This window comes from Scomber japonicus, chromosome 19 (assembly GCF_027409825.1).
Source record: "Scomber japonicus isolate fScoJap1 chromosome 19, fScoJap1.pri, whole genome shotgun sequence".
Classification (NCBI taxonomy): Eukaryota; Metazoa; Chordata; class Actinopteri; order Scombriformes; family Scombridae; genus Scomber; species Scomber japonicus.
In genome coordinates this window covers 10,154,379-10,168,311 of record NC_070596.1, presented here as the reverse complement: position 1 = coordinate 10,168,311, position 13,933 = coordinate 10,154,379, and the positions used below count along the sequence as shown (strand labels likewise).

General features: G+C 36.7%; 1 protein-coding gene across 1 annotated transcript in view; it reads right to left on the bottom strand.

The window, feature by feature from the left end:
- The window catches only part of galt (galactose-1-phosphate uridylyltransferase), a 31,614-nt gene that overhangs the window by 13,746 nt on the left and 3,935 nt on the right, over window positions 1–13,933 (bottom strand). Inside the window, exons 5-7 of the mRNA XM_053340192.1 lie at window positions 9,636–9,765; window positions 8,198–8,254; window positions 1,214–1,336 (exon numbers count right to left, since the gene is read on the bottom strand). Of these exons, the coding sequence (XP_053196167.1) occupies window positions 1,214–1,336; window positions 8,198–8,254; window positions 9,636–9,765 (310 nt within the window). The remainder of the gene's footprint in view (window positions 1–1,213; window positions 1,337–8,197; window positions 8,255–9,635; window positions 9,766–13,933) is intronic.

Below are 13,933 nucleotides of genomic sequence, written 5' to 3'. Positions count from 1 at the left end.
TTGGAGCAAGTTAAACTGGCAGCACACTTGACTGCCTTATCACTGGATAAACATCAGTGGAGCCTGTTTCAAGACGGGTTTTAGCTGTGAATATAACCTGTGATTAAGCATATTAAATAATAATGTAGCATTAGTATGCTACAGCTTGAAGTAGTGAGGTAAAAAAGTCACGGCTCTGTCAAGTTTAATTCTGTAGACAGTTGGTTCACTATTTCCTCCGAGTGTCTGCTTACTAATAAGACGTTTGCCAACATGCTTAATGCCTAAAGTGTCTCGGTTGGTTACAGCTGCGGATGCTTTAGACACATGAGTGGAGAATCACTAAAATGCACACATACACACACATTAAGTTAGTCTTCCTAATGTCCATGCGGGCTGAAGATGGATGTCACAGCATTATGCTAATGAGCATGTCTGCCGTCCAATCACACGCCTCACTGACTGAAAGACAGGCAGAGGATACTGATGGGGAAAAAAAGAGAAAGATGAAGTATAGAAAAGTGTGTGTGTGGGGGGGTGAAAGTAGATGGATGAAGGGAGAAGTAGTAATGAGGCCGGTTGTAGAGAGAAAAAAAAAAGATGCCTCTGTGATGCATACACTATATATTTAGAAACTTGTTTTTTTTAAAGAATTACCCTGATCATTATTGTAAGCCATTATCACGCAGTTAGCTATAATGACTGGTGTTTCCATTACCATTTATGAAATTGCTCATAATCATCAAATTCAAATTTTTAGTGGAGGTAATCCAAGGCGCAATTCTAAAGCACTTAATTTAATCAAACATGCCTTTTAAGCCATGTATAATGGTTCGATTTTCTCTATTTATTGCCTGGGATGTTAGATTTGTGGCACATCTCTGTGTGATGCATTTCCCAGGCTATTTAATAAGAAATCCAAGTGTTTGCCACCGCTCTGTATTAATTTTAAATCTAATCATTTTAGAAAATCAAACCATTACTGGCTCTTCAAAGCTGTATTTCATTTTAATTTCCAGCACATACTTAAAATCCCTGACATTCATAATAGACTGCACACCTCTCATTGTTTTCTGTTCCTGTTCAAAAGCTCTTTTGACAGACTGTTGCAGGGTATTCTGGGAAATGTAGGACAGCCAAAACTGAGACCAGAGGAAAAGTAAACTATGATTTAAAAGTGTTCTAGTAAAATTAGGCTTGAAATGTGCTTTGTGTTTACTTGTGTTAGCCGTACCTTTTTCTCAGCCTCTTGCTTGGCGTATTGCAGCAGCAGCGGTTCTCCATGTTTCTGATAGTACTCTCTCTGACAGCGGTCCGACAGAGCCGGCTCATTAGGCAAGAAGTTGCTGGCCCACACCTATGATGTCAGAGGAAGCGGGAAGAAGATGGAGACAGGTGATCATGAGAGATGACATGAATCTAGAAAACTATAGAATTACAGTATGTATGTAGGTTTGTGTGTATGTGTCTGTGTGTAGGACACCATGTTTAGAGAATTACAGCAACCAGTCTGCTTTATCCTGCTGCCATGACTCCACATGACCACATTTAATAGGGTTATTCATCAGTATCACTCGATCAATAAATGTCTCACATGTGCAGAGATTTCTAGGGTTCAAAACTCAATTCATAAAAAACAAAAGATTGATAAATGGATTTTACCTGACAGCCACTGGCTTTCATTTATTTCAACAGTGAGAAAATCAGTTTGAAGAGACTGAGACTGTGATTGAGATAGGTACTTCATCACAGTGAACACAATCAGTCGGGTTCCATTAGAGCAGGTAACAAAGGCCTCTCTATCAGCTTCTTACTGTGAACTTCAGGGTTCTGCAGTACATGAACACAACCTTTTCTGCTGGGGTCAGAACAGTTTTTGGTTATTTTAACCTGAGAAATTGTCTGTAGTTGTTTTGTTATGTCTGTGCTTACACTTTAAATTCTTAAAAGTCCCCCTCCAGTCAAAAATATGTTTTTCTTCTTGTTACTTCAGTTGGATGTTTGAGCTTCACTGTGCAGAATGATGCATGTGCAGAGTTTGACACTCTAAGGCTGGAGAAAAGTTTCTCTGTTTCTCAGTTCAAGGCGTGAGCCTACACACATGATTTGTAACATCACAACAATTTTGCAGCCAACTGTGGTCCAGTATACAACTTTCATAAGTCTTATATAGAAACTTGAAGCATTCAGTGCACATACACCAAGAACAGAACTTAAGTAGGTGATATTTTATGACCTGCAGTTACACTTTTGAAATGAATCATTTTTGCATATTAGAAAAGTCTGGATTTTTAATGAAGGAGAAGGAGCATGTGTCGTTTCAAGGATTTCTAAGGAAGGAATTTATGAGGAAAAACCATATCAGACACAAATTATTAGTCAATGCAGAGTACTTTTATGCATCTTACATTATGTCCTGGGGATCTTTAAACATTGAAACCAAGCTTTCAGGACCTTGACACAATATGTCCTCAATAAAAAATTATATTAAATGGAGTTGCATATTAAAAGTAGTCTAAGCCTGGGTTTAATATCTAGGAAACAGGACCCTTGTCTGTCATAGCGACACCTGCTCTGCTCCCTGTCTCCCTCTTCAGCTTTACTACCTCTCAGTTCTCTTTTCTGATGATTCCTTCAGAGTTTTCCACCTTTTGCAAGTCACCTTTCTGTTATCAGACATACATATTGTGACCTCCTGCCGGTCTATGACCTGCCCTTTCAGACTTGCTTGCGAGCACTCACTCGCTTCCCATCTCCTGCCGAACTGTAAAACCATTTATTTGATCTGCCTCAGTAAAGTGTCTTTAAATCAAGAAACCCTGCCTGTGTGTGCATTCCTCATCCCTGCTACCCAATACCTGAACTCTGACCATACATCTGTGCTTTTACTTGTCATAGACTCATGATATTGTTCTGTGGTTTGCACCATCCTACAATAATGTAACACTACCTAAAGTAAAAACAGATGTGATGTTTGTACTCTCAGGAAAATGAGTTTATACTGATTGGAAATGAATGATATGCAACAATACTTACAGGGTGTTATTACATACAATGTAAAATTTATGAAAAAACTAGAGGAAAAATTTTCTAATACTAATTTGCAATAACATTTTAGCTAATGCACACATAATAGTTATTATGCTGTTAATAGGTGCCCATAGACAGACAGACAAAATTAGCTTCCTGATCGTGATTAATTGCCAATCTTAAAATAACAAAACAAACAAAAGCATGTACAGGTTTAAAGCAGCTGTTTCAATATCAAACTGGGACAAACAATGTTCATATCGCTCATCCTCTCATCAGCCACCAGCTGCCATTCTGTACCAGACAGTATTTGCTCAAAATGACAGGTTGGTATTAAGTTGTAATTGAAAAAGTCTGTGGTCTCTGGAGAAAACAAAAAGTTTGATGCCACCAAATTCTAACCTCTGTGGAAAACATTTATCCAAATGCTCAAAAACAACACTGCAAAACATTTTCTATCACACCTCAAAAACTGCCTAATGATATACTTCTATTGCATATCAGAAAGCTATTTAAGAGTAAAAGTGAACATCCTGACCCACATTCTGATTATTTATGTTTAAACCTTATGGTGTTAAAATGACTGTAAGGCAAAGACTGCCAAATGACTCCGTCTGGCAAACCAGAATCTGAGAAAACCATTACTGGGGTGTTGAATAGGAAGTATTTACATTACAAAAAAGCATACAGTAAGAATATTGATTAGCTACAGTATTGCTGCATTGCAAAGCTGACAGGGTTTCTTTTCAGTATTTGTGCATGTTGTTTAGGTTCAATTGCTTTTATGGGGTATTTTGAGAGCTTTTAGGCTTTTAACTGTGCAGTTTTATAGAAAGTCACATATTTGGGTCACAAGTGGTAGTTTTTCAATTATAATATCCCATTGCATGAACAGAGTAATAATCATAGGCATTCTCTGCTGTTTTGGTATGTAATGCTGCTCTGCTCCGGGCTGCACAGCAAATTGTTTTCTGATTTAACACTCCTCCTCCACATTTTCATCCAGATTGCGGTGTACGATTCACACTGTAATAGGCTCCTCATTTTTACACCTTTACAACAAGATAAAATAAGTAGCATTAACTTAATGTGTGAAATGTAAAAACAAAGGGTCTTGATTATCAGGAGCTGTGTTTTGAGGCATTTTATGGATGCCCTGCTAGTCTTGCCTCTAGGGTACGTGACATGTGGCTTCATCATCCTGGGTTTAGATTCATGAATAATATTTTATACGTAATAAAGCAAATGCAATAAAGTGATCTTTAAAAAAAACCTGCATATTTTTGATGTTTCTTGGCATTTTCTCCCTGAGCCTTTGCATGACTCTGTACACAGTGACTGTACTGGGAGTACAAACCATCTGAGCATGATGTTAATATTAAGGCCTTTTTGAATACTGGCTAAAGGCTGCACCAGTCTGAAAGAGAAAAGGAAAAAGATGTGGTTGGTGTGTGAAATTATGTGAAAATATTACATCTGCATGCCTCCGGGCGTGTGTGGTTATATCTGCACGCCTGCCAACATCTGTAGCTGTAGGTCTATTTGTACACCTGTGTTTTTGTATACACGGATCTATCTCCAGCAGACTGTTGATTCTTAGAGAAAAGTGCAGATGATGCACAAGTGAAAAACCAAAGGATATACTCCTATTCCCACAGGACAAGATCTGATAAATAACAAGATATCACTCTCAACTATTACGACACAATCAGTCCAAGTGTTGTTCTTCAAATACACGCTTATGGAGAAAAATGAACTCAGTAACAATCTGCACTTTTTGAGCACTTCACAGAATTAATACTTTATATAGTTTAGGAAACCTACATAAAATAAAAGGATATTACTATTCCAGAGGCATACGGTTTCTTCCCTCCACTTACATAGAAATACATACAGTCTGTTCCTCTGAGACCAAAAGTTATCAGAAGCAATACTGCCACCAGACCATGATTAACATTTGCTGTTCGTTATTCTTTAAAGTTTTAGATCTTTGCTTCTTACATTTTGGCCTGAAGGGGTTGTACATAGACACACACACACACACACACACACTACACAGGCAAACATTTACACCACTCATTTTTGGGACTTTGATGTCTTTAGAAAGGGAAATCTGGACTGCAGGAAAGAAGAAACAAAAAAAGAGACAAAACTGCTAAAACTTAAAAAAAATAAAAATAAAATAAAAACAAGTTCCATCAAAGCCCAGATCTAAGTTTGATTTTGGTTCCAATTGAAAGTCTTTCACACTGGATCTCATGAAAACAACACTTTTTTTTTGATCTGGTAACAGTACAGAAAAGATTTTGATTGCACTTGAATACATATATAACAAGAGTGATTTTTCAAACATCTGAATCAGAGAGTTTCTCTCTTTAGGAGTACTTCTATCACTTTCTGCTTTTTTGAGGCAACATTTTGAAGGAACAAACACTCTTCACCAAACGAACAGTGTGTTCAAATCATATTATTCTGAGGTTATGTACTGCCCTCTGCTGTTAGTGTTTATATTCTGTATTCTACCCTTAGAAAACCTCACAGCACATGATTCAGCCCTTTTGTTTCTCCTCATCCTGCAGGGTGTAAAATATTTAGTTTACCTCACAAGGCTGAGGTTTCATTGATCAACCAGAGAGGTGGTGTAGTATTTTGTAAAATCAGACCTTTAGTGAGCTCCTTGCCTTAGAGAGAGTAAACTTGTGTGACTTTTCTCCATTTAATATTTCTATATTTTTTGTAATGTAAAAAATATGATACTCTACTGCCATGGGAACATACTATATTTTCTAGTTATACTTACATGGTTTCATCCTTTTCATCTGTTTATTTCTTTTGTTTTATCTGCAGTTTATTTGTTTTACATGTAATAATCTCATCTGCATTCTCATCTTAGTTCATTATCTTCACTTTAACTAGGTATAATGGCTTCATTCAAAGTGGCTCCCATGTCCAATCAGAGAGCCATCTCATAGTGTAGATACTGAGGCAGGCTGAAGACACAAATCCTGCCTGGACTCTCAAACTGAACACCTACTTTTTGGCTTCTGACAGTACTGTCTTCCTTTGTTTGTCTGACTTCCCATCGGTTGCAGTCCAATGGTTTTTTCATTTGGGGTTCTTCATGCAGCTGTATTTATTTTCTACATTGCTTGGATAGCTGACATAACTCTCTGTTTAACATTCAACATATCACTCTGTCTGCCCCAACTATCCATCCTTCTGTTTTTGTCATCCTCCTTTCTGATTATGCTCTTCCTCAGCATTACATGTCAGGGTGACAGTTTGACAGGAAATGCTTCTCTCTTTTTCTCTCTTCTCTGAGTTGTTAGTCTTGCCTGAATCACCTCAATAAAATTAGCAGACATCACAAGACAAGAAAATGACCAAAAAGTAATATAGGTGTGACTATTCATAAAAAACAAAAAACAAAAACAACAACAATAAAGGAAGAAATAATAGACACACAAACATGCACTTATACTAAATGTGACAAGCAGTCACTGGAGATTTGTGAATGAAAAGTCAATTAGCAGCTTCAATGTTGAGACTTGTCAAGCTCAAAACTTTTAAGTTCTTCTCAACACATCTTAATTTAACTCAGCGACAGCAGCTCAGATGTGCAAATTGGGCCAGTGCGACAGATTCAGATTGTATTGTGCATATATGATGAAAGTGATAATGTGTTAATGCTGCATTTTGAAAGCAGAAGGATTGGGAGACATGGTGAGTGTATGTATGTTGATGTGTGTATGTTTTCTTTCTTCTTGGTTACAATGGCTCACATCAAAAGTCAGACAAAATAGAGCAAATAAGCTGTAATGTTTATGTATTTGAGCATACAGTGGTACTTCGCTCAGACTTTCACACAAGGCTACTAAAGAGACAGCAATTAAACAAATTAGAGAAAAATCTTACATTCACTTTATATATTGATGAAAATAATCCAATGTTACATATTTGTGAATGGCAATTCATTATTTGTATTATTATTATTATTATTGTTATCATTATCATTATTTTACTGAGGGGAAATTGGAGCTATGAGATGACACTGAGGTGTGAGTCTGGGAGGCCCTGCCTTCTTTAAAGAAGAGAAATCTGAGTCTAGACCATCAAAGTCTGAGCTTCACAACACACATTTGTGGAAGTGTGTCATAGCTTGAACACATGAGATTTCTGAGGACCTTAGAAGAGGAGCTGTGGATGTTCACCAGGCTAGAAAGGAGTACAAAACCATTTCTAAAGAATTTGGACTCCATCAGTTGACTGACAAAAGAAAGAAATTCAACACCATTGTTACACTCCCCAGCAGCGGTCAACCAACAAATATCAGACCAAGATCAAGAAGTGCTAGTCCAGGAGGTGACAAGAGACCCCATGGTAACGTCAAGGAACCTAAAGGCCTTTCTTGCAATGGCTAATGTAAGTGTTCATGTGTCTACCATCAGGAGAACATTGAACATCAAAGGTGTGCATGGCTGTGCTGCAAGCACAAAGCCACGTAGATCAGCTAGAAGTTGATTGGAAAAATGTTATGTGAACGAGACAACAAATTTGTCTTGAATAAAAAGAGTTATGTTTTGCTGCCTCTGGACCAGGACAACCTGCAAGCATCGATTGAACTATGAAATCTGAGTTATATCTGCAAATTCTACAGGGAAATGTCAAGGTATCCATCTGTGAACAAAAGCTCAACAGCAAGACAACGACCTTAAACACACAAAGATGGTTACAGCAGAAGAAAGTTAATGTTTTGGAATGGCCAAGTCAAACTCATGACCTTAATCCAAAGGAAATGTTTTGGAAGGAGCCAGCCAACACACCTGAGTTGAGACTCTTCTGTTAGGAGGAATGGGCTATAATTCCTCCAACCTGATGTGCTGGGCTGATAAACAGTTACCAGAAATGTGTAGCTGAAGTTATTGTGGCAAAGGGGGACACAGTACCCCCTACAGTTAATAAAAGCAAGGTTCACATACTTTTGCCTCACACAAATATGTAAGATGGGATAATTTTCCTCAGTAAAGTTATATTGGGTTTCCTTTATCTCATTTTAGGATTTGTGTGATGTTTTAGGTAATTTCTGCAGAAATAGAGAAAATTCTAAAGGGTTCACAAAATTTCAAGCACCACTGTCGGTATAAGTCAAAGCAGTATGTGTTCAGTGCAATATGTGTCCATTTCCTACCTGACAGTGAGGATGTGGATTTGAACAACCCATCGTAGCTCCTTTATTCTCAAAGATCTGAATAAGAAAAAAAAATCCAGTTAGTCAAGAACATGATTGACTTTTTTTGCTTGTTTGCGGACCTACATATCCAAGGCCAAGCAAAATGAAATGAAGTGAAGACAGAAACAGAGGAAGAGACACGATCATTTATATAATCATTATTTCAAAAATGACCCAGCCATTGCACAGCCTTTTTGGCCACAGTAGATATTGTGGTGACAAATTACAGCTCTTTGATGGTTCACTAGATGCCATCCCTTGAAGACTCTTGAGCAAAGTAACTGTTAACTGATCAAAGGGAAGACAACAATACTAGTGTCTCAAAAGGAATCACTTAAGTGGGTAAACTGGGAGAATGGTGCTGTCCATGGTGCTGATTTTGGTAATTATGTGTTCTGTGTATACACTTGTCTATTTAGTGAGATTTTTTAGGGATCTCAAGTGACACTCACAGGTTGGGTTTTTAAATCACATTTTTCTATACTGGGTTGGCGTGCACATATGATCTAGGTATGTCAATACTACACAAAGCACACACTGGTTGAATTTCTATGTAGACTAGACACAAAAGTTGGGATATATTGGACAATCAGTGTTCTGGAGGTTAACACCTTATCTGTTTATTCCATTTACCATTTGACCATGTTGAACTGAGTACAATGCAATTTCTCATGTGAATTATCATTAAAAAACATAACGAAAAAAAAATGGACTGTGTACACAAAAACCTGTCGAAGTAAGATGACTGTTCTATGGCTAAGGGAACAGATGGATACTTACAATAATATGAATCAGTTTCATTTTGGATTTAAGATGGATTCAGCAACTTTAGCAAAATGATTTGTTAATGATTGCTCGAACTGTTTATACAATTCTAACCTAGCTTCCTCCACAGTAATGGCTTATAAGGGTCATGAGTACAATAGTATTTGGAGCAATTCAACACACTCAGAAAAAAAATTGTGTTTCTCCAGATTCAGTGAGTGAATACTTCTGTCCATATACTCTACCCAATATCATAAGCAGGAAAGATGTATTACAACTTCTAACCTGTTAGTACATCAACAAAAACACAATATCTTTACTCGCTATTCCCATTGTGTAATATAGGAAGAATTTAATTACTAGTTGTATAAATACTGATATCTTACACATATCCTTCTCTCCCTATTTCTGCTTGAATTTTACCCAGAGGCATGATTAAAGTTGAATCTAATACATGACTAATTAAATATAAAACTGGGAAGAGCAGAGAACTGATTGGTCAGTGACAATGGAGCACAAGGTGAAAAGTTCATCTATGAGATTTTTACAGATACCCAGGAAGATATTAGATCTAATGATATAGTATGAATACCAATGACTGTATCTGCATATGTGTTTGTGCATCCTATACCTGAACCCAAGGGTAGGTGGCTCCTAGCTCTTCAACAAGCTCTGCCCACTTGTCAATCACCTTGACAATGTCTTCTTTTTTCATGAGTGGGAGGGTGATGTCAGACCAAGGATGGAAACACATGACCTTACTGAGAGAGAAATGAAAAAAGGGAGGGTGGCAGGAAAGACGTTAATTATTTCTGTGATGGCAATACAGGAATCACCATAGTTATTACCATTCATCCTGAAGCAGACATGAATGCCTGAACCAATTATCATGCCCATTTATCCAGTTTTTGTCAAGACTTAAAACCACAGAGGTGCACCTCCATGATGACTGGCTAAAACTCCAAAATGTATGCATCTATGTCATCTTTTTTATGTTTTGTTTTTAATTTTGAAGTGATTGTGGATTCAGTTCTTTGCTCCCTAGTATTTTGACAGTAGCGTCTAAAGCTATGTTTATGCTTGATGCCAAAAACGATGTCATCTCGTCTTTTGTTTTGAGCGCAAATGCTCCACAAGTTCTCACAGTGCTTGTTCGTCCACCTCTGAATTTTTGCAACTAGGTGAGTATTGTGATTTTTATTTCAAGATGAACGTGTTTAAGGTAGGCCGAATCATCATCACACTGGCAAAAGATGAGGTATTTCGCCAAAAAGTGTGAAAAAGTAGACCCAGATTAGAGAACTTACTAGAACGCATGGCATAACCACACTGCCATTTTTGTTAAAGCCTACAATTTAAAAAGATCATGGTAAGTACAGTTGGTAAAGTCATACCACCAGCCACTACTATGTGACCACAGAGGGCCTGTCTCTCAATACATCTGATTGGACAAAGGGAAAAATAGCAAATGAAGTGAAGCACTTTTCCGATTTGAGTTGAAGTTTTTCAGCTCGAAGTGCTCAAGGTGCTTCTGCAAAACTGGTCCATAGAGTGCATAGAGTGGAAAAACAAGAGGCACTCAGCAAAGCACAAACATCCTTTTCACTAATCTTAGGTGTTGAAACCTTCACCTTGCATACTGTCTTTGTTCTGTCACAGTTTTAATTTTTTACTGTGTGTGTCTATTATTTATTATGATGTTTTGTTGTTTTTCTGGATCTGATTAATAAGTAATAAACGTGTTGCTGCTGTCTTGCGTGTGTTTCCTTCAAATACATAAAAAAAGATCCTTGGTCTGTTTGGGAATGACCTGGTTAATAAAAGCGATAATCTGCAAGGCTCTTTGTTAATATCTCTGGTGCAAAGTGCTGAACACTCTGGTGGAAGTGCTGCTCTGCACTTTCCAGAGACCACCTTTAAAAAACAGCTACATATCTTCTTTGACATATTTTTTATTGAAGTTCTTGTTGGTGGTGCACTTTGGATCCAAAAATGAAAAATGGATAGACTTAATACACAACAAGCCTGACAAATTGCTCCTTGAAGATTAAGATGAATGTTTATGCTCATATAAACAAATCACAAGCAAATGTGATGAAGCTCTAATACAAACCCTGATTAAATTCATAGGTTGCATTTTGCCTTATGAAATCAACATCTTCATCCTGTGAACTGCTTTTAAAATGTTTACATTTTGGAAGGGCAGTCAGATCAAAAAGAAGAGCACTAGAATACTAAAATTACCTTTCCAGGATTTATGAGAATATTTATTTATTTATTTATATTTATACACACACATACACATGTAGTGCAATGTTGTGGAGGAAAATATACATCAACATGGTGAACAAAAAGAAAAAAAAACAGACCCAGAAGATCAGATTCAAATGCTGCTGAATGGAAAATGAAAATAAAGTGAAGATGCTATCAATAAAACTCCAGAGGAACAAATCTACACACATGATATTCAAGGATAATACTCAAGGACTCTCTTATTTTCTCATCTGAGCTGAAACTGCAGCCATTTCAACAGTAAACAATCTCAACTGGGATAAAAGCGAGTCAAGGTTTAAACTACAAAGAAGGTACAGAGGTTAAAGTCCAACTGAAATCACATTTGATCATACTTCTTTGCAGTCGAAAATAAAATCAACACATTCTTTAAATAAATTGTTAATTGTTCTGCATTATTAGAATGAGGAAATATCATAAATGCTTCTTTTTGTCAAGGTCTCAGAATGACTGACGTTAGCTGGCAGGCTACTAGTGTTAAACTGTACAGAATGGGGTTGAACAGTTGCAGCTACAAGTCATGGATAAACAGGGTGTCGCTAACAGGCATTTTGAAGACCAATGACCAAATTAGCATCTAACTGGACCAAAGTGACATTTATATTAAGCAGCTAGTTCATTTAGTTAAGTTAGTTCCAACTGGCATTAGCAGAGCACTTTTCCCCAATGATAATATGTGTCATTCAGAGTGGCTCATGTGTTATGTAGCAGGATGCTCTCAGGCTCAGTGTGACCGTCTGCTCTGCCTATGATGGAAAACCACATTATTACTTGATTCAAGATTTTATTTGCTGTATCAAAAAAAGGTCTCCAGCTACACAAGTGAATGATGAAATGGTATTTCATCTAAATAATGTAAAACTAGGGGGCACAGCCATGACAAGAAGAGCAGGGCAAGTGATTTACTGAGCAAATATGTGCTACAGAATATCTGATGTTTTTCTACATTTATTAGAAATATCACCATAGTTTTACTCGTGATATACACCATGACATGTGAACATTTATAACATAATTCTGTTCAAGCAAAAAGTGAGCAGGGCCAAGTGAAAAAAAACATGGTTTCAGGGTGTAAATACATTTTAACAACTTTGTATAGGGGTTAGAGATGTGTGTACTCAACTCATGTCCTCAGTGTCTCTGTGTGTGAGAGGTACAACAACATACAACATATCCATGTGTATGCTCTCTCCCTATCCTCAGGTACCCAGGGATAACACCTCGACTGTAAGAGTCAGAAAAAATTACATTTCGATCAGGCTCTTCTTGGGCCCAAGCAGCTAGTACACGATCAATTATTGAACATGACTTTGGTGTTTACGCTCTGAGCAAAATTGAATGGTCGTATTTATGAATTGTTCATGAGTAAATTAGGAGTTGCCAGCACTCCAGTGTGTGTGTGAGTGTTAAGACTTCAGCCAAACTCACTTTAAAACAATGTTCCAGAGAAATGTCAACAACAATGTCTATATATCCAATTCATGTCTATTTATATATTTGGATACATTTCAGTCACAAGCCTGTATTTTCTACTGCAGCAGCATTGACTGAACATGATGCATCAAAGCATTTTGTTTGACCAAATACTTTTAAACTCTTTTGATGATGATTAAATGATGGATAAAAAATTGTACCTAAATGTAATGTCTCCAACATTTCCTTAAAAGCATGCTAGTGACACTAAAATTAAAGAAATGCCTGTGCATATATGGACTCTGCTTTATTAGCTTTATCTGAGTGATTTCAATCTATTTTTAAAGTTTCTTGGTGTTTGGTGTCACAATAGGGAATATAGAGACTTGGGTTTGGTGATTAGTTCATTAAAGGTTTAAAAATGATCATCAAATATGTGATAGAGCTTATTGATTGTGTTTTCTTTCCATCTATTCCATTTTATTGCCTTTTTGTTTATCATTAGACAGTATAGTATATAGACAGTATAGTTTTCATTTATTCAAGTTTTTAAAAGAGAAATCAATTTAAACCAAAGTATATTTCTAATAATAAAGTGTTGAATTGTATCTTACATTGTCTTGCATCATTTATTCATTGAATGCCAAGAATGTGGCTCATACTGTATCAAATATGAGTCAAACATCAGGTGGAGGAAACACACATATAGCAAGTAACTACTTTTGTTGAGACTGTGCAGAACAATGAGTAATAACCCTCATCCCAGTAACTAAGTCATTTTTGGTTTATCTTCTGTCTGCATTCATATGTTAACCTAAATTTACTGAAACCAACACCAGTGTATGAACAGTCTGTGACGCCAGGGAAACGGCATAGGTAAAGCCCATATCCTGTCTCTCTTTTCCCCTAAAGGCAACAACAAATTATTCATATACAACTATGTGTGCTGTGAGTACAGGAATGTAAATTTAGTACTGCTATGCACTCAATAAAACACTCTCTCCATTATCCTGGAAAATAAATGTTATTCATTTATTGGAAGTGTACTAAATTGCACTAAATTATGAAGTAGTTTTCAGGAAACATGATTTGCTCTCTATGAAATTAGGAAATAATCAGACCTGTAAAATTATGAAGTAGTTTTCAGGAAACATGATTTGCTCTCTATGAAATTAGGAAATAATCAGACCTGTAAAATAAAGTGTTACCAAATTGTTTCTTTTG